At 39.7% G+C, this 20,392-nt stretch overlaps 5 protein-coding genes across 6 annotated transcripts; 3 read left to right on the top strand and 2 right to left on the bottom strand.

The window, feature by feature from the left end:
• The first annotated feature begins 9,277 nt into the window (after window positions 1-9,277).
• Window positions 9,278-9,969, top strand: LOC132264822 (DNA-directed RNA polymerase I subunit RPA12). The gene is made up of 3 exons (XM_059765153.1): window positions 9,278-9,509; window positions 9,569-9,782; window positions 9,854-9,969. Exons 1-3 carry the CDS (start codon window positions 9,392-9,394, stop codon window positions 9,876-9,878), a joined length of 357 nt encoding a protein of 118 aa, XP_059621136.1. The 5' UTR covers window positions 9,278-9,391; the 3' UTR covers window positions 9,879-9,969.
• A 52-nt stretch (window positions 9,970-10,021) lies between these two features.
• On the top strand, window positions 10,022-14,119 carry LOC132264806 (heterogeneous nuclear ribonucleoprotein A1-like). 2 transcript variants are annotated; one of them, XM_059765142.1, is made up of 5 exons: window positions 10,022-10,135; window positions 10,393-10,891; window positions 11,130-11,609; window positions 12,029-12,144; window positions 13,863-14,119. In XM_059765142.1, the coding sequence occupies exons 1-4, from the start codon at window positions 10,064-10,066 to the stop codon at window positions 12,124-12,126; spliced, it is 1,149 nt and encodes a 382-aa protein (XP_059621125.1). In that variant the 5' UTR covers window positions 10,022-10,063; the 3' UTR covers window positions 12,127-12,144; window positions 13,863-14,119. The 2 variants fall into 2 exon arrangements, with proteins under 2 accessions (XP_059621125.1, XP_059621116.1); XM_059765133.1 differs by having other exon boundaries at window positions 12,430-14,119.
• A 280-nt stretch (window positions 14,120-14,399) lies between these two features.
• On the bottom strand, window positions 14,400-17,236 carry LOC132257631 (homeobox protein rough). The gene is made up of 3 exons (XM_059754622.1): window positions 16,880-17,236; window positions 14,839-15,073; window positions 14,400-14,674 (listed from the first exon to the last, which is right to left on the bottom strand). The coding sequence occupies exons 1-3, from the start codon at window positions 17,151-17,153 to the stop codon at window positions 14,500-14,502; spliced, it is 684 nt and encodes a 227-aa protein (XP_059610605.1). The 5' UTR covers window positions 17,154-17,236; the 3' UTR covers window positions 14,400-14,499.
• Window positions 17,237-18,140: 904 nt separating this feature from the next.
• Window positions 18,141-18,831, top strand: LOC132264767 (coiled-coil domain-containing protein 12). Its single transcript, XM_059765087.1, has 2 exons — window positions 18,141-18,413; window positions 18,471-18,831. Exons 1-2 carry the CDS (start codon window positions 18,256-18,258, stop codon window positions 18,808-18,810), a joined length of 498 nt encoding a protein of 165 aa, XP_059621070.1. The 5' UTR covers window positions 18,141-18,255; the 3' UTR covers window positions 18,811-18,831.
• On the bottom strand, window positions 18,819-20,391 carry LOC132264759 (spindle assembly abnormal protein 6 homolog). The gene is made up of 2 exons (XM_059765077.1): window positions 20,168-20,391; window positions 18,819-20,106 (listed from the first exon to the last, which is right to left on the bottom strand). Exons 1-2 carry the CDS (start codon window positions 20,321-20,323, stop codon window positions 18,850-18,852), a joined length of 1,413 nt encoding a protein of 470 aa, XP_059621060.1. The 5' UTR covers window positions 20,324-20,391; the 3' UTR covers window positions 18,819-18,849.
• Window position 20,392: the final 1 nt, after the last annotated feature.

Here is a 20,392-nt window from a genome sequence, read left to right as displayed (position 1 = left end):
TACTTCAGTAAACACGTGTTTATAACTTTTTAGAATAGTGCAGTAGTGAAATTGATTTTTTATTATGCATGTAATTTCTCCAATTTCTGCGAGCTACAATGCAACGAGGAGATGCTTTCTTTGGAAGAAAATTAGAGATACGTGAATTGGTCATGCTGAACAATGCTCTGACGTACTGAGAGAACAATATTGAATTTCTCAGTAGCATTTCAACGGTTGATGCGAGCCAACAATGTGCTAATCCACTTTCATACATTGTACTACCCAGCATCGTTCTGCAGCTGACGTGGGTGGGAGTGTAGCTGAAAGAAACCATAAAATAACGTCGCTGCTCCGGATTTTTTCGGCATGCTATCCCGGAATGGGATATTGCACTAAATTGCAAAACCGTAGAGTAAACAGGTGAGTTGTTGTATATGAAAGTCGAATAACATGAAAATGAAGACGAGCAACTTCATCAAACTCAGAACCACATAACCACTAGTCAACATGCCCTCAAATTCTTAACACATTCAAAGGAGCATGTACTGGCGCTTCCTATGTAGCCATGGTCTGTTGTGTTTGCACGTATACTCATGGTTAGCTTGTTACATGTACATAAATATTATACATGAGATGCCAAAAAGAGAAACCCGAAAACAGCAAACGTTTCGCTTTGTGACGTGCAATCAAGTGCAATGATAGGGACAAAAGTGAAGGGGTGGCTCTTCAGCGAAAGCCAGAGAATCAACATGAAAATGGAACAGTGCAGCAGCTACATCTATATATTTGCTAGACAAATACACGGACTAATATAGCCCTCGACCCATGATCTTACAACACTAGATAGATATTATAAGTTAGAAGTCTCTGTACCGCTCGGAGATACCTTGTCAATTCGCCCGATGAACTTCAAGTCTGATTAACCAAAAGTTACAAATGATAAGTCGTGAAAATTACTTGCAAACCTTGCGGAAGTGAAATTGAATTAGATTGTGACTTTTGCGGAGAAAGTTTGCCACCCTGGGGACCTCCTCTCAAGTCAACTGGCTAAATGGGAATTTACATAAATGCATCTCTTTTGGCTGTCAAGGACTGCGATGAATTCCACATTACATGAGAACAGTGAAAATAGGGTGAAATCTTATGATGATTTTTCCACAGCCCCGCACCAGCAACCACTATCAGTCAGCAACAGCACAATGCATATTCTTCACGCATCAGAAAATTTGCTTGAGGGTATCTTATGGGTGATGTTTTTGAATAGTTCATGAACGCCAAGTTGCTGCCGACGCCGTCACCCTTGGCATCTACCATCCAGCGTGTACAATGGAAAACAAGACGCCTCGCCTGGACCATTATATCCACTTGGCAAGACTGAATTGGTATATAAATCATTCCTAGCCACTGCTGGTGGTACAAAACTGTTTATAAGATGGTCCGTGAACCATATTTTCTTTTGACTATATAGACCCGGCGCTGGTGGTTCATTGTATTGTGTTGTCTTAAAATTTATACGCCGTCAAATAATACAATACGGTGCGAGTCATCCCTGGCTTCTGCACCCGTGGAACCGAAAATCTTCACCCTCGCATTCCATCACATGGAAGCGGAAATGGATTGTTTAGAGGAGAAACTGCTGTCTACACAGAAAACAACATAAATAGAAAATAATGCCACATAAAATGCTGGAATATATCAACAGACATAGCGTCGCTCCCCACCCACCGTGTCCACACAATAAAAACACCTCTCGCACTACTCTCAACTGCTGCCGGAGTCAATCCTGGGTGACTAAAGGTCATTTGCACTGTCTGTAAATTGCTTTAAGGAGGAAAGGAAATACCTGACGAATATGCTTCACGTAAAACCACAAATAACTTCATCTTGCCAGCCTTTTTGTTCACCCTGGGAACGAAACACTGCTCGAGGGTAGGTCAAAATGGACGCGCCTGGTGATACTAACTCCCTAATCGATTGCTGAAAGAGATGTATAAACTTGAGCATAGATGTATCTAATGGCTGATGAACAGAAAGACATCATTAAGATTAATGTTAATGAACAAATTTCCATTTCACACAGTTTACACACTAAAAAAAAGTCAATTAATTCTAATCAAATATTAATAGCATAAAAAGAAGGTTAACACGATTTTAATAGTTAACACAATTACACACAGTCACAATTGTGGTCACTGCACAGCACATATGTGCTTGAAGATTGTCGAAAACATTGTACATTGTTGAAATTGCAGCAAAACAAATCATTTTCATAATTACATGTGACTCCATGTGCTTCAGAAATGTCCAAGACTTGGAGTGAAATAATGATAATTATTTCGGTGATCTTCTGGTCATCAACCTGATGCCTGGGGAGCGAGCACACTCAAAGGGGTAAATATTATTTCGCAAAATATGCTTTTAATAGCTCCACATGGTGTATTTCAAGCCACCACTTGACTAATGACATTACACATACCTGTCTGAATAAATAAAATCAAAATTAGGTTTACCCCTTCATCCTTCGCCGCAGTATAATATTCAGAGCACAAAACTGTGTGTTCTTACATGACCAAATTGCATACCATCAATGCATGCTGTGTAATTATCGAGCCAACTTTTTAGTATTGTTCTTGTAAAAATTAAATTTGATACCGTATGCAAAGTTTGCCTCCATCTAAAACTTCTAAATCGATTTTCTTGCACCTACATTGGGGAAAAAAGCCGTGATTTAATAAACGAAACTAGAACACATTTGAAAATAAAAGATTAGTTTCCATAATAATTGCACGGAATCAATTTGAATAATCACCAATCAATGTAAAAAATGAACTAATTGACAATGGCCGATAATTGCTGCTACATAAATAATAATCTTTATTGCTTTATTGCCCTCCCAACTCAATGTGCTATCTATGGAGTAATATTAAAATCGATGTCTTTTTTCATGATTCACAATGCACACCGATGAACCGCGCCGTGGTATATGGCTTTTTCATTTAGTCGTGACGTGAAATAACCGAACATAATTATTTGCCATACTGTAGATAAAATTAATTTTGCGAACTGATGATCCACTGGATTTCACATACTCATTTCTCGTTCGCTCTGATATACTGTATGTAGCTTTTTTCCATAATTTGATTTCGTGTTTGAACGCACATATTGAGAATTAATGAAGCACTCATCTAAATTATAGAAAAGAATCATTTAAATAATTTGATAGGACAAGCGATGTGCATATTTTATTAGAGCAATACCACGAGTTCACCCTTTCTACATGAGAAAATGTGTACGTATAATCCATATATAATAATGCTACACGTGCTTTGTATTTAAAATTCTCTGAATCTGCTGCGCCTTAGACCCGACTAAAAGGTTCAAGATGCTTCTTTCTGTCAACATTTAAGCTCCATTAGTATATTCTTCCCTTGAAATTTTGAAAAGGTTGCCTGCAATAACATTTTGAAACTGTTGAGCATAGAGAGGAGCTTTTTACCGCTGAATTCCGCCACCTTTTGTGTGCGATGCTGAATTTTCGCATCACCGTAAATTTCGCATATAATGTGTGTATTAAAATTTAAATAAGCATTTAAGCCATTTAATATTCTCACGAGGGCTAATAATGCATAAAATGAAATTATGAATAGGAAGACTGTTTGCTATTCGGTGCAATGATCTCTCGGATTTAAATACCCCAGCACATCGCGTCCCAATACCATATAAACGCGGCCAGCCATTGAGAAGCACAGGCTGCACAGACACTAAGCACTCTGCAGGTATCGCCTCGTGGTTCCGTTCCATTCCTTTTGCAATTAAATGTTATATTTCATACTCCACCAAAATATTAACTATATACTGTGAGGGGGAGCAGATGTATTTATAAATTGTTGATGCGGCAATGTAGACAAAGGGCGGGAAGAAGACATTACGGATTTTAATTACTCAGCCGCGCATCTCACGACTACCCATTGAGCGAGGAATTTGCTTTTTATAACACTTGCCGTCCACATTTCACTGGAATGAATATTGAACAAATGTCTTGTGGTGGCAAAGCCTCAAAGTGCCCCCGGATCGACTTCTCATGTACCTTTTGCCGCTACTCACACTTCCCTTCACGGATAATATTCGCCCTTGTTTATGGTGAAATTCAGTTTGTGATTTTGACTCTGCGAGCGGAGCATAGCTTTGACGGGGAATTTTTAATTAGATTAAATTATTTTGCCCCAGCGACAGCGTCAATGTCATTTCTATCTCTACCACTGTACATATACGCCGGTATAACTAAAATATTTCTCTCCAATTCTGGGCGCTTATTAAACAGACATCCCGAACGGCAGGCGACAATCCATGTTACAGATGATGGAAATTCTCTGCCATGGCACTCCTATTTAGAGTGTCGTTCCAGAATTGCTTTGCAATTTTGCTAACGTGCTATATTTCTCGAAAAGTGTGGAGGGACACATCCAATATTTCGCCCTCTCCGCCCCCGCCTACGCATGCAATGGAGTCTAATTGAAATTTTATCGCTGTCACAGAGGAAAATAAGTATCTCGTTTTGCAATTAGACTCGAAATAAGGCAGCACTCCAGCGTCTCGTCATATTTGTCGCTTCGTCACATTGTAATATGGCCAAATGGAAATGTTTTACACAAGATGTGAACAATCAATTGAGCAATTAGGGATCTCAGTGAAACACTAGAGCTTTTTTTCTTACTGTAATCAGTGGAAAAAAATCAAGGCCGGCAATATATGTTTAGTCTTTCATGTTTAAGGGATCATGAAAATGCTTTGAGCCATTTTTTGGCCAAAATAAACCTTGCAAACTCAACTTCTCAGTAACGAGCACACACGCTTATCACATGTAAACTCTAATATCAAAATTTCAATTGTGAGTATGACATGTTTATTCTTCATTACACGTGCGTATGCTAAAGGTAAAGAATGCTTTTCACAGATATCTCGCAGAAAGTAATTAAGACAGTTCAAGAATGTGCACAACAATGCGATTATAGCGGAGAATTGAGCTATTACGATCAGATATGGGAGAGAAGTTTAGTGAGCGAACTGTATTTGAGATCCTACAAAAATTTGCCTGTTCCAATTCTATCGTTAGTGTGCAGAATGAAGTGTTTTGAATAGGGTCTGAAAGTTTGAAAAGACGAACCTTGGAATAAGCTGTCTCTGCACATAATAGCCTGGTCTTTCCTTATTGAATTCCACCTCTAATATCACTAAAGGAAAACTAAAGAACATGAATGCTGTATTCTGTTTTCAAGAGAGGAATTTAACAATCTTGAGAATGCGAATGCTCATTTGCAGAGATTCCCTAAGAATTTCCACATCTCTTGACTCCCATATTGTCATTAGAAGTGTAGAGATGATAGAAACCACAGCTTGTACCAGAGTTAAATTCAATACTAGACCAAATTTCATTAATTATCCTTACATCATATATTCAACAATATACATATTTGTGATTCTTTATCACATGAAGTCAAGCACTCTTAACATACTGGAAGCCTTGTTTTGACCTGGGATATATGCTAATATTGCAAATTTGTGGATTTGTGGGAAATGTCTTTCCCGAAAAAGTGAATGCAGAGCATTTCAAAGATATATTCATGCATAATATATGTGAAAAAATGTGTCTGGATGTGCAATTTTCTCATAAATATTTCCCAATCGCTGTGGGTCCCTTGAATAAATGTTTCAGCTTAATAACACCACACACAGTTGAACTTTACTGAGTGGAAGCGAACTACAGAGCGATTCACACCACAGAGAGCGTTTATCAAATTCTACTATCGTACATTTGTACCTCATATGCGCACCTTTCATTATTTCACACGTATTGCATGTGCATGTGCGAATGCAAGCATGTTGCTACTGTTGTTTCACATAAAGGGCATAAATGGGACTAGCAGAAATTCCTAGCTTCGCCTTTTATGTCCTTCTAGCATTTTTATATGCATGTAATACATGCTTGTCTACATATTGGACTATTATTCGACTAATATTGGGTGGCGGCTCAAATGTGCTATGTACATTCCGCCACATCTGCATAAATACCTCATGTACTCAGCTCGTCTGTTTGTCTCAAAGCCCCGGATATATTTTGCAACAAAAGTAAGAATGATAAATTGCTTTTCAGTGTGGTTTTCTGCAGCTGTTTAGATTTGATCTTCCCCAGTTCAATGCTTCAAGCCACGTTAGTCTTCTTGCTGTGCTTCAATGCGCCTAGGAAATATTGTTGATAATTCCTTTTCTTTATGCAAACTTCTCCAAACTGATCTGCTGCATATTGCATTCATTTCAAAACTTAAACAAATCGTATGATTAATTTTGTAAACTTCTTCAGACAAGTCTTTGAATTGTACAATTTCATCTGAATGTTTCCCAAAGGGGAAAACAATCAAGTCTCTAGCGTTAATTTATGAAACCGAAATGTATGTTACATATGTGAGATAATCCCACTTTTGATATGACTTATAAGTTTATGGAAACATTTACAAAAGCATTCAAAACTTTTCCTTTCTGCATCTTTGGCAACTCACAACATCTCACAAGTGCATTCTTAACAGAATATGTGCTTAACAAATTGCAAGTTGAAATTGAATGGATTTATTCAAACGGCTTAATTTAAATTGCGATGTGAGTGTGTATCAATCCGCAAATCGTTTTCTTTTTTATAATAATAAATCTATCACACCTCGAAATGTTAAATCAAAAGCTTTTTTTTCAAACTGAATTGAAGCATGAAATTTCACAATATTCACTGTTAATCTTTCAATTCGTGAAATCTGCGCAAGATTAAAAGTCAATCAGCACGCAATTTAGTTGAATTTTATTTTCGCCCCATGATTGACATTGTGGAGCTAAATTTGCAGAATGGCAAATAAATATGTTTTGAGTAATGTCGAATACAGGTAAATGGCTTGTCATCAAAGCCAATCTGGTTAATTTTATGCTGAAATATTCACAGAGAAAATGCTCTTTGCGAAGCGTACAACTCCGGCCCCTTAAGATTGTGTGCTGATGGAGGCAGAAAGACGCTATACATAGATTAAAACATCAGGATTTTCCATTAGCGAATTTTCTGCTGAGTGATTCGAGCTACCATAAGATATTTGGTCTTGCCGGCTAATTCAAGAGGCTTTGTATAATTATTGATTCAAATAATGGGTGTTTATTTTTCATGTTTTTCACACTCGCGCAAACTTCACTGGATGTTCTTTTATCTTATGAGATTATCTATAGGGAGAAAAGGAGCGGATAAAAACGAATGCAGCTGCTGATTTTCCTAAACATACATATATTTAGACTCAACTATATATGTTTGGGGAAAATCTTCTGAACTGGGGACTTTCGGCTTTTTCTTTCTCCCTCAGCAAAAATAAACAAACACCGCGCAAAGGATACAGAGATGATACGAAACGATGGGCATTGTTCATGCTCTGATGAAGAGGACAATTCAATATGGGAGAAAATGTTTTTTTAACAGATTACATTTTCCAATTTTTCTTCTTTCAGGGCAATCAATTCTGTTTTGTAATTGAGTAGATTAAGAGAGAGAGATATCATTTAGACATGAAGCCATCGCTTTGTTTAGCAATAAAGAAAATATGTTTGAGAAATCATTTTTATCAAGATATTGTGACTAATGCCAACGCGTGTTTTATATTTATGTTATACGCTAACATGAAGTGAAGTAGAGTCAAAAAAGAAGCCCTGAAATCCTAATTAAGGAATATAAACCACATCTCGTCCTATACACACTGTATGTAAGGATTTAAATAAATTATTAATAAACCACATCTCAAAAATACCAAATGAGCCTTTCTGAGAAGTGCTTGCGCAAAAAGTGAAAAGTTTGAACTTGTTTTATACCTAATTATTGTATAATCCAACAATTAAAAGTGTCATACAAAAGTTTGTTGGCACTTCCAAAGAGTGTGATAGTAATAAGGGATTTTTTTTCACATTCACCCCAAAAAAAACTGCCATTTCTGGAATTCCCCCTTCGCATGTATTCTTTAAAGCTGCGAAACCAAAAAAGGCAAGTTTTCTGTCTGCAGACAGTGCAACTGAAATGAAATTGTAGATTAAATGCTTTTCATCAAGCACTTCACAGAGAAGAAGCGAGACTGACTATACGCCACAATGTGTTAATGGTAATTGACAGTTATTTCCTTCGTTTCTACGCGATGGGTGTTAAGAAATTAACGATATACAGAAGTCATATCGTGATAATTATTTCTAAATGTGCTCTTTCCGTGAAATCGTCGGGAGAAATAAACGGATCTTCGTCGTCTGAGACCACCGATCTTCTTGTATATTACTTTGTATAAACAATCACTCTGGTTTAGGTGGCTTTTCTGTTTACAGAGCGGAGGGCATCTGGTTCCAGCCTATTAATTATTTCCACATTACTTGTAATATGTACATATATCGGAGGAAATTACGAGATTTCACGTCACAAAGAGCGTCAGTGTCATTTGAGAGACTTGCTGTGATCCCAACATTATTCACTCTCTTGCCTTCAAGACATGGCCTCTCAAAAATCAAGGCAATTCGGCTCTCCATCAATAAATCTCTACTCGTCTGATAGATCCTCCAATAGAAATCTATATTTAAGGAGGGCTTATTCCACTTTAATTGACTAACGAGTCGAACCCTGAGCGCTTTGGGTCAATGTTTTTGCGGGTTTTCCAAGAAAAGGGGTTCACGAGGTGATAAAATATAGCCAAAATGCCCGACATCTAAAATTTCACGCACTTAGTGGCTTCGAAGCCTTTGCCTGGCCGTAAATTCCCCGGAGAAGGGACAATATGTTCATTAATTTAATTTGTGCTCCTCTCTGGTCAGGTGACACCGTGTGATTGAACACGCTGCGGTCTCCAGAATGAGAAATAAACGCTCCAATGAATCGCTGACGATTGCCCTCGTCGGACGGGAATTCGTGCCGCTGTGGCCAGTTTGGGCATCTGGATAAATGCCCCTTGGCCCTTGCCACGTAATGACATCGATTAATTCCATTCTGCATGCAAATTTTGACCGCTTCAGACGCTTTTCGACGAAATCGCTCCCAATAAATGAATTAATTGATATCTCGCATGTCTCCAACTCATCTAATACACTTTCTACATATTCATCATGTTACAGTATTCTGTGTGAATCGATTAATTAAATTTTAATTAGAAAATTTACTTACATTAAGAATATTAATAATGTTAAAAAACTTCGGTGATAGTTACGTTTTTAAAGATTTGAAATTATAGCATTTCTAGCACATATCTGTGACTCAAACCAACATGCGCACTGTTTCGACGCGGTCGCAAGTGAAGTTTCGAACTTGCACGTGAGTTTGTTTACTTTCTGCATAATATAGTGTTTTTGAGTTTTTAACATAATGCTGAGAAGTAAAGGAGATCCTGGATTTTGTCCAGTGTGTGGTTCCATCCTACCTTTGCTTGATTTATCAGGAAATATTAGCTGCTACACGTGCAAAAATAGCATGAATCCAGAATGTGAGTGTATCATTTAGTTTTCCCTAAAATCTTTAATAAAAACATTGTTTTACCTGCAGCCCTGGGAAAAATGGAAAGCGAATACACCATTCACTTCAATACCTTTAAGCCAAATGCTTTGAAACAAGAGAAAGAAGCGAATAATGAAGCCGAAGGTCCAATAATTGAGAGGAAATGTCCAAAGTGCGGCAACGATAAGATGAGCTATGCCACTCTTCAGCTGCGTTCCGCTGATGAGGGGCAAACTGTCTTCTACACATGTACGAAGTGCAAGTACGGCAATCTCGTGAAAATGCGTGTGAAAAGCGTGATTTTCTCTAAATGTTTTCGCGTTCTGATTTTAGGTTCAAGGAGTCCGAAAATTCGTAGACTACGGACATGTGGCAACACTATTTCGCTATCGGCTGTCAACGTCATCTCCGGCCATTTCACTTCGGCTTTTGTGTGGTCATTTGGTGGTGGTCGCGTCTCTGTGCTTCTGAGAAGAAATTGTCCAATAAATAAGTGAAAACCCGTGATCGCACGTATTTTTTTAGCAGTTGATTAAGCAGTGAATGTCTACAAAGAAAGATATGGATCACGGAGACAACCAGAACGGCTCTCACTGGCTTGAGGACCACGAGGATGTGAGTTGACTGATTTTCGCATATTTCCTGCACTTTCCGGGATTCTTCACCCATCAGGAGTAGCATCTCACTGGCATGAAGTGATATTAAGTGCTTATGCTCGTGGAAATACAGGAAAAATGCGATTTTTCGTGCGTGAAGGGAAATGAATTGTCCGCCATATTGAATGGCGGCTTTTGTTCCCTTTGCTTTTGTCACGCCGAAGCGTGGCCACCATTAACGTGAACATTGAACAAACCCGAGTTTGCCTAAATTAGGCATACTGTGATGATTTCCAGGGCGAAATGCATGAGCTGGAGCACCTGCGGAAGCTCTTTATCGGCGGCCTGGACTACCGGACGACGGACGAATCGCTGAAGGCGCACTTCGAGAAGTGGGGCAAGGTCGTGGATGTGGTGGTGATGAAGGATCCCAAGACGAAGCGCTCCCGCGGCTTCGGCTTCATCACTTACTCGCGCGCGTACATGGTGGACGATGCCCAGAATGCGCGCCCGCACAAGGTGGATGGGCGCGTGGTGGAGCCCAAGAGAGCGGTTCCCAGGCAAGACATCGTGCGTCCGGACGCCGGGGCGACGGTGAAGAAGCTCTTCGTGGGCGGACTGAAGGACGATCACGACGAGGAGAACCTGCGCGAGTACTTCCAGAAGTTTGGCAATGTTTTGACCATCAATGTGCTGACAGACAAGGAGACGGGAAAGAAGCGGGGCTTCGCATTTGTCGAGTTCGATGACTATGATCCGGTGGACAAAGTAGTGCGTGAGTACAGAATTGAACACACTTGTATGACTATCCTTCACAGTTCCAGCTCCATTAGAGCATGCTCGATGGTTCTACATGGCGTTTGCAACTGTAAGAGTAAAAACTACAGCTTAGATGAATAAATGTTGCTCTGCTTTTTAGTGCAGAAGCGATGGCATAGTCCAAAGCGACAAATACCCTCTTAAAATTCAACGAAGAACTGTTATTACATCAGCATTTTGTGTGTTCTTTGCAGTGCAAAAGCAGCACACTATCCGCAATAAGTTGCTGGACGTGAAGAAGGCGCTGTCGAAGCAGGAAATGGACCGCAATCAGGGCACTGGCGGGAGACCTAGCGGCGGACGTGGAAACATGGGCGGCGGAGGTGGTGGCGGCAGCCGGGGCAGCCAGAACTGGAACAGGAATGTGTCCAACAGCGACAACTGGTCGAATGGCAGCAACTACGGCGGCGGATACGGGAATCAAGGCAGCGGCGGCAGCTGGGGAAATCAGATGAACCCGTGGGACAGCGGCCCGAATCAGGGAGGCTGGAACCAGGGCGGCAACTACAACTCCGGCAACGGGAGCCAGGGCGGAAACTGGGGCAATGATGGCTTCGGCGGCGGCTACCAGCAAAACTACGGCGGCGGTCCGATGAGGGGCAACAACTACAGCCAGGGCGGCAGCAGAATGCAACCTTATGGCAACAACATGGGCGGCAATGGAGGCAACTATGGTGAGTTTAACAGAGTGATTCTGCTCGATTAAGCCACAGTCTTTGCACCTGCAATTGTGAGAAATACAATTGCGAGGTAAACTCTGACTGTAAAAGTAAGCTTTAGCCTGAGCTATCGCTAAGTTGTGTCGATTTACATTGTATAAAGCAATATTGACCCAACTCGCTGCCTCGCTACAGAATTAAATCTATATATTTCACCATATCGTACTGAGAGACTCGACAGTTCCAGCTCCATTAGAATGTCATAAGTGGTTCTACATGGCGTTTTTAACTGTTAGATCAAAGTTACAGCTTAGATAAATGTTTGTTGTTCTGCCTCTCTGATGCAGAAACGATGCATAGTCCAAAGCGACAGGAACTTGGCAAAGTTTGTTTGGTGAAGAGGTCAATGTGTATTAACGCCTTTGTCTTTGCAGGGATGAATGGATACAATTCCAACAATCAGAGCGGCGGCTACGGATCCACCAACATGATGAGCAACAGCATGGGCGGTGGAAGCAATCGGCGATATTGAAATTTAATCCATCTCCAGGTGAGTGATGACAATTCAACCCCACTGAATCCATCTCTAGATTGATATTTTCCAAAAAAAAAAGATACTCTCTAAACGATAGTAGTAGTACAGTTCCCTTAATTTTTAACCCCTAACTATACACGTGTTACTTCTCCTCTTTACCCAGTTTTTTATTTATTATTTTGGTGCTTCTATTTTTTTCTTTTATAATTTGTAACAAAAACTCTCTATTACCGTTTTATATGAAATGAGTGTTAGTTGACAATTTTGTGTATAGACTAATAAATTTTCCTTCATTGATAGGTTCAATAGGCTGACGAATAAGAAAAATAAACAGAATAGCTAAACTCTAGTATCAAGCAGAAACATCCCATGATAGGGCGAACTCAGATAGGCAGACAGATCGAGATTTGAGAAGAGAGAAGAGTAAGAAGGGGACACAGAGAAGAGAATGGGGATTTCGTAGACGTATGATCAATCTATTTTAAACGTATTTATAGATAATAAGTAGTTCTTAATGTAGATGTTACTTCACACTATCTTCATAATGGTAGAAGGAAGAACATTGAAATCACAAACAAATATAAATTTCTTATAATTCATATATTCATCAAAAACACCAAAACGATGTGAAAGAACCTGAAGAGAGGAGGATTTATATATGAGCAAAAGTCATGCTGAAAAGAGAAGAAAATACGAGATAGATTTTCATTTTTTGTAACTCAACTGACGTATAATAAAGATACTGATTTTAATAATACTAACAGAAGAAATAAATACAAAAAATAATATTCTTAGATGATAAAAAAAACCCTAGATTTGTATTTCAAGGAAATGCTACACTAAAACATACTTTATATTTTGAAAACAGTAGAAAAGCAAGAGTTTTTTTTCTAACTTCTAATGCAAAGTATATTTTTCAAAATTTCATCCTTGGTTTTTCCTTTATTTCTTTGATCTGTCGCGATTTTCGTCGTCATTTAGTCATCATAATTATTTCTTTATGATAAGGAGAAAACTTTAAAATTCGTGCAACATTTTCTTATTAATGCAAAAAAAGAATATATTTTTATTGATTCCAAGAATTTATTTTGTACTATATAACGAATTAAGTGTGTGAAGAAATATGACATCCAATTTTAAATCAATTATTTATTGTAATAGTAAGAATATAAGGCATAGAAATGGAATTTTTTGTAAAAGAGATTCAGCTTATGTGAATTGATAATGTTTGAATGTAGACTTCTTTGAGAGGAAGATAAAAGCGTAAAATAAAGTAATATTCATAGATTTATGATGAGTAAATATAATAGATTTTTATTTGCAAGGTTTTTTTGAAAGGCAGAACCGCAGCACTATCGTGAATGAAGTTAATAAACTAGAGAAGAGGCGACTTATTTCAGGCAGAAAAAGCAAACAAATAAGAGAGAGAGAGAAAGAGATTGATTAGGGCGAAGGAAGTGAGAGGCAGGAAAAGTTAAACTAATAATGCGTCCGATAGATGATAAATGAAAAAGATTTTAGGTACAGTATATTCAAAATTACTTATTAATATAATTACAATATACATAGAACAGGATGATATTATAATTTGACGAGCAAAAAGGAAGACCTAATGATCAAAAAATTATAATTCATTCACAAAACAAACACTGATATCTTTTACAAAGATTGTAGTGATAAATCTTGTAGGCGAAATGTTCTAATATTCCTTCTCATTCTCTCTTCTATCCAAGGACTTTGTAGCGGAAGACTGAAGAAACCCGCAAAAGAGGTTTTTATCCACGACGAACGCCAAAGACTCAATGAGGCTGTGAGCATTTTTCCTGCATGATGAGAAAATATCAGGGAAAATGGGGGTAAGTTTATGTGCGATTACTTCGCGAGAGTAATTTTCCAGTGATGGCTTTTTTCTCAAGAGCCGCTGACTAAAGTATAAGATACGTTTTTTGTATCGAGACTAATGAAATAAAGAGTATTTGCTGAAAGCAGACGGTATTCATCTTTTATTGGCCAGCATTCATGCTGGAAAGATTCACTGAAAATGCTGAAAATGATGCTCGAATGCACATTTTAATAATACCCATTCGTGGCTTGATTAATTGGCCCACCTTTTCTTCTGGTTATTTCAATTTTCCCCCAAATGCCTGGCCAACGGTGGTCAAGACGCGGGGAAATATGGGAAGAGAGTGGTTGCGTGACCTTTTAAATACATCATTTATTATATAAGAATTATCATGTTTGGTCACAATTGAACAACAGCTTAAGGGGGGTGAATTCTCTATTTGTCTGTACAAGTGTCCATCGTAAATCAGTAAACTCTTGATGAAATAGTGCAACCGAAACTCTGCCAAACAATGTACTAATGAGGCTTCAACATGGGTTTATGCGATGACTCCTGAGCAGAACCGGAGGAGTTTCTGGGCTGGGATAGGAGTTGATTTGATGCGCCGGCGGCTGGAATGACAGCGTCGACGGATGAGGTAACAGCGAATGAGTGATGCTGGAATTGAAGGGCGATATGATTCTGTTGGCGGTCACGAAGTTCCTGGAATTCATAAATGATGATTCTAAAGAAAGTGAAGCAATTCAAGGTAACAGAATTGAACAATTAATTGATCTTTTAGAACTTTATTTCATCTAAGAAGAAAAACATACTCAATATTGTAAATTTGCTGTTATGTTTTATTGTACAAATTAGTGCACTCTCACCTATACTGCTGATCAATTTGCGCCTTCTCAATTCTCTTGTCTTTGGCTCTCCTGTTCTGGAACCAGATCTTGATCTGAGTCTCCGTGAGCTGGAGCGTCTCAGCGAGTTCGAAGCGTTTCCCGCGCGAAATGTACTCATTCCGGTGGAATTCCACCTCGAGCCGCAGTGTCTGCTCGCTGCTGAACGTTGTCCGCTGCCGCCGTGGTCTTCCCTCTTTCCGGCGTCGTCTTGCCACTTGAAACGACAGCAAATTCGTGGCAATCGAGTTATTCATCAGCCATATGGTCCTTGTAATAAAATCATTGTGAGAATCATCCCTTGGCACGTCCGATTCCCAGGCGGTGAGAGTAATTGGGTAAATGCGAGGGCGATTAAATCTTCCCTCCCTGGATGGCAATCTCGTGGGCAAAACGATAATATTTTGGGCATAAACGGTATTAAAACACACAATAGAGACCTCATTACATTATTATTGATATGCGACGGGCGGAGATTTCCGACTCAGGTCACTTCCACAGGTCGCGCCATTCGATACAGCCGAAGAGCCTCAAGGGGCTTCTCGCCGTCGCTTGAACAGCTCCGTGTGATACTCAACTTATCAATTACAAATCTGCCATTATGTCTTTTTATGACTAAACGTTATTACCGCGCTCTGCCCATCAACTTGACTTCCTTTCTGGCGCAAAAGGGAGCGGACAAAATCACCACCTTTTCCTCTCTTTGTGCACAAAACGGAGATTACCTGGCTGAGTAAATCACTGAAATCGGATACACCGAGCCAGAGACAGCGGTCAATAATGCTGGCGGAGGTTTTGCAAAAAATTGTTTTGAAAGTACACCGATCCCTTGAAGAAGACTTTTTGTCGTCTTCTCCGCCCCAAGCAATTGAAACCCTTGAAGAGGTACTTTGTTTAATTCTTATTTGAGGTCAGACAACTATATTTCCATTAGGTTAACCGCAGAAATACCAAATTCTTACCGACGCATTTCATGAATAACACCAAAAATTAAATATAAAACCCCAGAAAGTGCGTAACAACCTGGAATTAGCATGTCTGCAGATTTTTTTCTACGAGAAAATCGCTTTCACTGTAAACATCCTTTTATATCCTTTACAAAACTGAGTTGGATTCTCAGAAATTTCCTAAATCCACATAAATTTTATCAGATAAACTGGTTAGAAAATCACACAGGATTATTCTATTTTACGCTGGTTTGACAAATCCGCTGAAATGATTGATAAATTTACCACAAAATCGGAAGAAATTACACCCAGAGCCAAAAGCAATCGCAAAAGTGACTAATTGACAACATAATCACGCACTTTATCTCCCGTAAAATCTTTCACTTTCTGCTCCCTTGACAACTGAACAGGAAAGTACGATGAAAAGTGCCGATAAATGTGTGGGAAAGACGCAATTTGTGCAGTCTCTCAATGTCCTGATTTCCAGTCTCTCTCTCTCGAAATTTCAATGCGACAAATTCCCTGCCATGGAGCGCCGAGGAGTGATGCTTCTTTTGAAAACACTCCCAGCGAAAACATAATCCGTGAAATCTTATGATTATTGTTATTTGTGCACAATTGTGTGCCGTGGTTTTCATGGTGATGACAATGTTGGCGTAGGGAAGCGTTCTCTAAAGTAACACCCACAAAATTTTTCGCTTGAAATCCTCTCGACATCTGTGAAATTTCCACTGAGAGACTTTTCTCCTCACAAGAATGCTTGGACAGGTGCTAGGAAATTCGCATTGGCGTGAGATAATGCGTGAAAATGCTGAAAATTTTCCTCAATTGTCTCATATTTTTGAGACTTTTCTTCTCGGACAGGAGAATTTCGTGAAAAATACTTGTCGAGAGAAAGACAATAACAGTGCGTAATTGTTAGTATAATGATAGGATTAGTTTACAGACGAGTGCCTTTAGCTTTAGAGCTCTTCCATATTGAAAATTCCCACAATCGCACAATGGAGCATCATTGATATTTTAATTGTGACAAATTTAGTGATGTTTATGTTCCGAAATTAAATAAATACACTTACAAAATGCGGAAAATCCTAATGGAAAATGCGATGACGATGAATCCGAACCGAAACCAACAATTGTTTGGTGGAATGTTGGCAAAAAGGGTGAAAATTCAACAGGATTTTCACTAATTTGCTGTGAATGTCGAGATTTTTCCTCAATATCGGGCGATGGACTGCTTATTTCACTCGAGGATGATGAATTCCTATCTAAATTCCCGTACAGATACTCAAAAAATCTCCTCGGTGATGAAGGACGATTCACACAATTTGTCTTTGTGACTTCACTCATTTTTGTGATCAAAGAAAAATTATTGTAATCACTTTTTGCAAATTACACATGGATTCCGAAAAGACACCTTGCCTCACCCACGAACACCCAAACACTGATCAATTAATCACTCTTCGGAAGTGCAGCGACGGACTTCTGGTAAGAAATTGCATTTGCAGTCAATCACTTTGGGAGCACTTAATTTTTGGTGAATTTTACACTCTCTGAAATGATATGCGCCACAATGACGATGCCGAAGGAAGTGAAGTATCTGTGTAATGGCAAAATGATATATATTTCCCTGTTTCCTACTGAAACTCCGGTCAGAGAAGGATTCTGATTGGCGCAAATGTGCCGTTGGAAAAGTCCACGAAGCCACTCCCATTAAATTGCGACTGCTCGAGTGAATCATTCACAATAGTCGAGAGTGAATCTGAGGCAGAATTGCATATTTTCCATATTTTTGAACATGCGAATTTATATTAAATACTCTAAAAGCTTGTCTTATTTTTTTTGATATTCACGTAAATCATACGGGTTTTGAAACAGAAAAATCCACATTGAACAGATTCACGGAAATGAATAAGATTGTAAAAAACGGCACAGCAATTAAGGGAGATTTTATTGTTTTATTGGGCTATTTTCTCCATGCAATGGAATTTAAAACAATTTATCACTGCATAGGCAAATTTGCAGCTGTGGAAAGGAGAAAAGTTTTGGGATGTTTAACCTTTTTATGGACCCATTCGACCATTATTGAAAAAACGTGTTTTATGACCTTTTGTGGAAGGTTTTGAACCCTTTAGAACAACATGCACATACTTGGGACTGATATAAAATAAGAGCCGCTGTAAAACATTTGAGAAGAATATTTAGGGAAGAATCTAGAAAAACACAGAAATTCAATTCCTCATATGTACTCGAGAAAAAAGTAGTTATTTTATTAGGCCAACGATATTTCTTTCAAAAATGCAATCCTCTAGCGGAATGTGAGAGAAATAATTTGTTTAGAAAATTGAATCAGGCAACACCAAGATAGTTTGGCACGTTTGGCAGAAGTAAACAAAAATTGCCGTGTTTTTCTACTTTTCTCAGAGTTTTTAGTAAAATATCACAGAGAGAAATGTCTGCAGAAGGTGAGCAGGTGGAAAAGGACAAGAGCACGCCAAAGAATATAGGCCACATGACGGAAAATGCCCTGAAAAGAAAAGAGAGACTAATGTCGCTGAAACGAAAAGCAAATAACAATGTTCCGGATGCTGAAAATCTCACAGAAAACAAGTAATTATAGACACTTTCAGAGCATTTCTCAACACTTACACGACTTGGTGATTTCAGGAAACTCTTTAGGAATTATGAGTCGGAGGACCCGGACATTGTGACGGAGAGAGCGGAGCCCGGATGCGTTGAGAACGAGGTGAAGGGTCAGTTGGAGTCAATGAAGACACCGATCGTGATTGACGAGATTGATATCGCCAACCTGGCGCCCCGGAAGCCCGACTGGGATTTGAAACGAGACGTGGCGAAGAAGCTGGAAGTCCTGGAGAGGCGAACACAGAAGGCCATCGCTGAGTTGATTCGGGAGCGACTGAAGGCAGGCAAAGATCCCGAGGATTTCCTGCAGGCGGTCAATGCGGCAGCCGAGAGGGCTAATGACAAGTCCGACGAAGAAGATTAGTCGATAAAAGTGTTTATAATTGGGAAAAATATCATAACTTTAAATTCTGTTCCTTTGGAGAAGAACACTGGGACGCTTGTCCGGCAATTTCGTGCCCAAGAGTCGACTGGAGATCTCCCCGAGCTTCTGTGTGTACTTCTCCTCAATGGCATCCACAGCATCGTGAAGATTATCCATCGTTGAAGTGATTTCCCTGCCATTTTCTGCACATTCTTTCATTTTCACTTCCATACTCTTGAGAATCTCCGCATATTTCGTCATTTCCCGGCTCTTCTCCTCAATCATCCGCTCCTGCTTTGCCGCAGTCTCGCGCGAGGCGATCAATTTCTCCGTCAGAGTGTCATTCTTCTTCTTCAACTTCAGGATTATTGAATTAGCTTTGCTATTCTCCTCTGTGGCGATCTGCAGGGAGTTCCTTTTCGTCCTACACAGACTCTTCTCGGCCTCCAGCTCGGCCATAAGTTCTGAGATCTGTTTTTCGCAGCACATCACCTTCTCCCGCTGATCCTTGAGCTGCTTCTTCAGATCCATGACACCGAGCTCCTGCTTTCTGCTCTTGCAAGTCACCTCATTGGCCGCCTCATGCAATTTTGCATTCTCTTCCGCAAGACGCCTGTGTTGGACTTTCAATTCGGAGAGTTCCATCGTGAGAGTGTCCGCTTTAGCAGAATGATCCGTGACGGACTGTTTGAGGTGGAAATTCTCACTCTTCAGCTGCTTTAGCTTCTCCAAGTGCGCCAAATTGACGTCCTGCATCCTCTTCTCTTCACACACCTTCTCCGTCTGCAGCTGCATTATGACCTTCTTGAAGTCCTCAATCTCCGCAGCCTTTTCCTGATTAATCTTTCTCCGCTCCTCTTCCACTTTCTGCGGGACATGAGCCACTTCCGCTTGTAAGCGACGCTGGAGTTCATCCTTGCGAGAGATCTCCTCTTTAAGAACACTCATTTGATCATTCACGCCGGACAATTGCCTCTGCAGAACGGAATTCCTCTCGTTGATGTGATACAGAACAGTCTCGAGAGGAGCCTTGTCTATCGGCAGACTCAAGTGAATGAGATTCCTGAAGGATCTCCTCTCGAAGATGGTCAGTTTAAAGCTGCTGTGGTCACTCTTCTCTAGGGAGATGCACAGCTCACCTTTCCGGCAAGAGTCCAGGATGTTGATTAAATGATCCACAAACTCCTGATACGTCACATGCAGCGACTGGTCAGTCTTTATTTTCTCAAAGAAGCCACTGTCCACAGTTGAGATGGCCATCCAAGATTCATCGGACAAGCTTGTGAGCCTCAGTTGCTGATGAAAATGGAAGATTAGTGGTTGGAAGAGGGAGTTTTCCTGGCATTTCAAAACTCACCAAAAGATTAACACAAGTCGCCTTCTCCACGCAAACATTGAATTGACGCTGCTCTTGTGTTTCGTACTCATGATAATTCACGACAATTGGCGTGCACTTGAAAATCTTCACAATGTTGTTGCGATTTTGCTTTGTGGTGAAGTATTTTTCACTCATTTTCGCGAGATTTGAGGGAAATCTCACAGCGAAGAGACGAATGTAAACAACTTTTCGCCTACTGGAGTT

The sequence above is a fragment of the Phlebotomus argentipes genome, unplaced genomic scaffold (assembly GCF_947086385.1).
Source record: "Phlebotomus argentipes unplaced genomic scaffold, Phlebotomus argentipes genome assembly contig_6, whole genome shotgun sequence".
Lineage (NCBI taxonomy): Eukaryota > Metazoa > Arthropoda > Insecta > Diptera > Psychodidae > Phlebotomus > Phlebotomus argentipes.
The sequence above is the reverse complement of the archived record's forward strand: the minus strand, read 5'-3'. Positions and strand labels throughout refer to the sequence as shown.

Bases quoted from the DNA above. Each gene is read 5' to 3' on its own strand.
- LOC132264806 (XM_059765142.1), top strand. From the start codon at position 10,064: ATGTCTACAAAGAAAGATATGGATCACGGAGACAACCAGAACGGCTCT. The intron at 10,892-11,129 runs GTGAGTACAGAA...TGTTCTTTGCAG, and splicing joins TCCGGTGGACAAAGTAGTGC to TGCAAAAGCAGCACACTATC. The intron at 11,610-12,028 runs GTGAGTTTAACA...TTGTCTTTGCAG, and splicing joins CGGCAATGGAGGCAACTATG to GGATGAATGGATACAATTCC.
- LOC132264759 (XM_059765077.1), bottom strand. From the start codon at position 20,323: ATGAGTGAAAAATACTTCACCACAAAGCAAAATCGCAACAACATTGTG. The intron at 20,107-20,167 runs GTGAGTTTTGAA...CATTTTCATCAG, and splicing joins CGACTTGTGTTAATCTTTTG to CAACTGAGGCTCACAAGCTT.
- LOC132257631 (XM_059754622.1), bottom strand. From the start codon at position 17,153: ATGAGTGAAGTCACAAAGACAAATTGTGTGAATCGTCCTTCATCACCG. The intron at 15,074-16,879 runs GTAAGTGTATTT...TGTCGTTTCAAG, and splicing joins ATTAGGATTTTCCGCATTTT to TGGCAAGACGACGCCGGAAA. The intron at 14,675-14,838 runs GTGAGAGTGCAC...TATGAATTCCAG, and splicing joins CAAATTGATCAGCAGTATAG to GAACTTCGTGACCGCCAACA.
- LOC132264822 (XM_059765153.1), top strand. From the start codon at position 9,392: ATGCTGAGAAGTAAAGGAGATCCTGGATTTTGTCCAGTGTGTGGTTCC. The intron at 9,510-9,568 runs GTGAGTGTATCA...TTTTACCTGCAG, and splicing joins AAATAGCATGAATCCAGAAT to CCCTGGGAAAAATGGAAAGC. The intron at 9,783-9,853 runs GTACGGCAATCT...TTCTGATTTTAG, and splicing joins TACACATGTACGAAGTGCAA to GTTCAAGGAGTCCGAAAATT.
- LOC132264767 (XM_059765087.1), top strand. From the start codon at position 18,256: ATGTCTGCAGAAGGTGAGCAGGTGGAAAAGGACAAGAGCACGCCAAAG. The intron at 18,414-18,470 runs GTAATTATAGAC...TGGTGATTTCAG, and splicing joins GAAAATCTCACAGAAAACAA to GAAACTCTTTAGGAATTATG.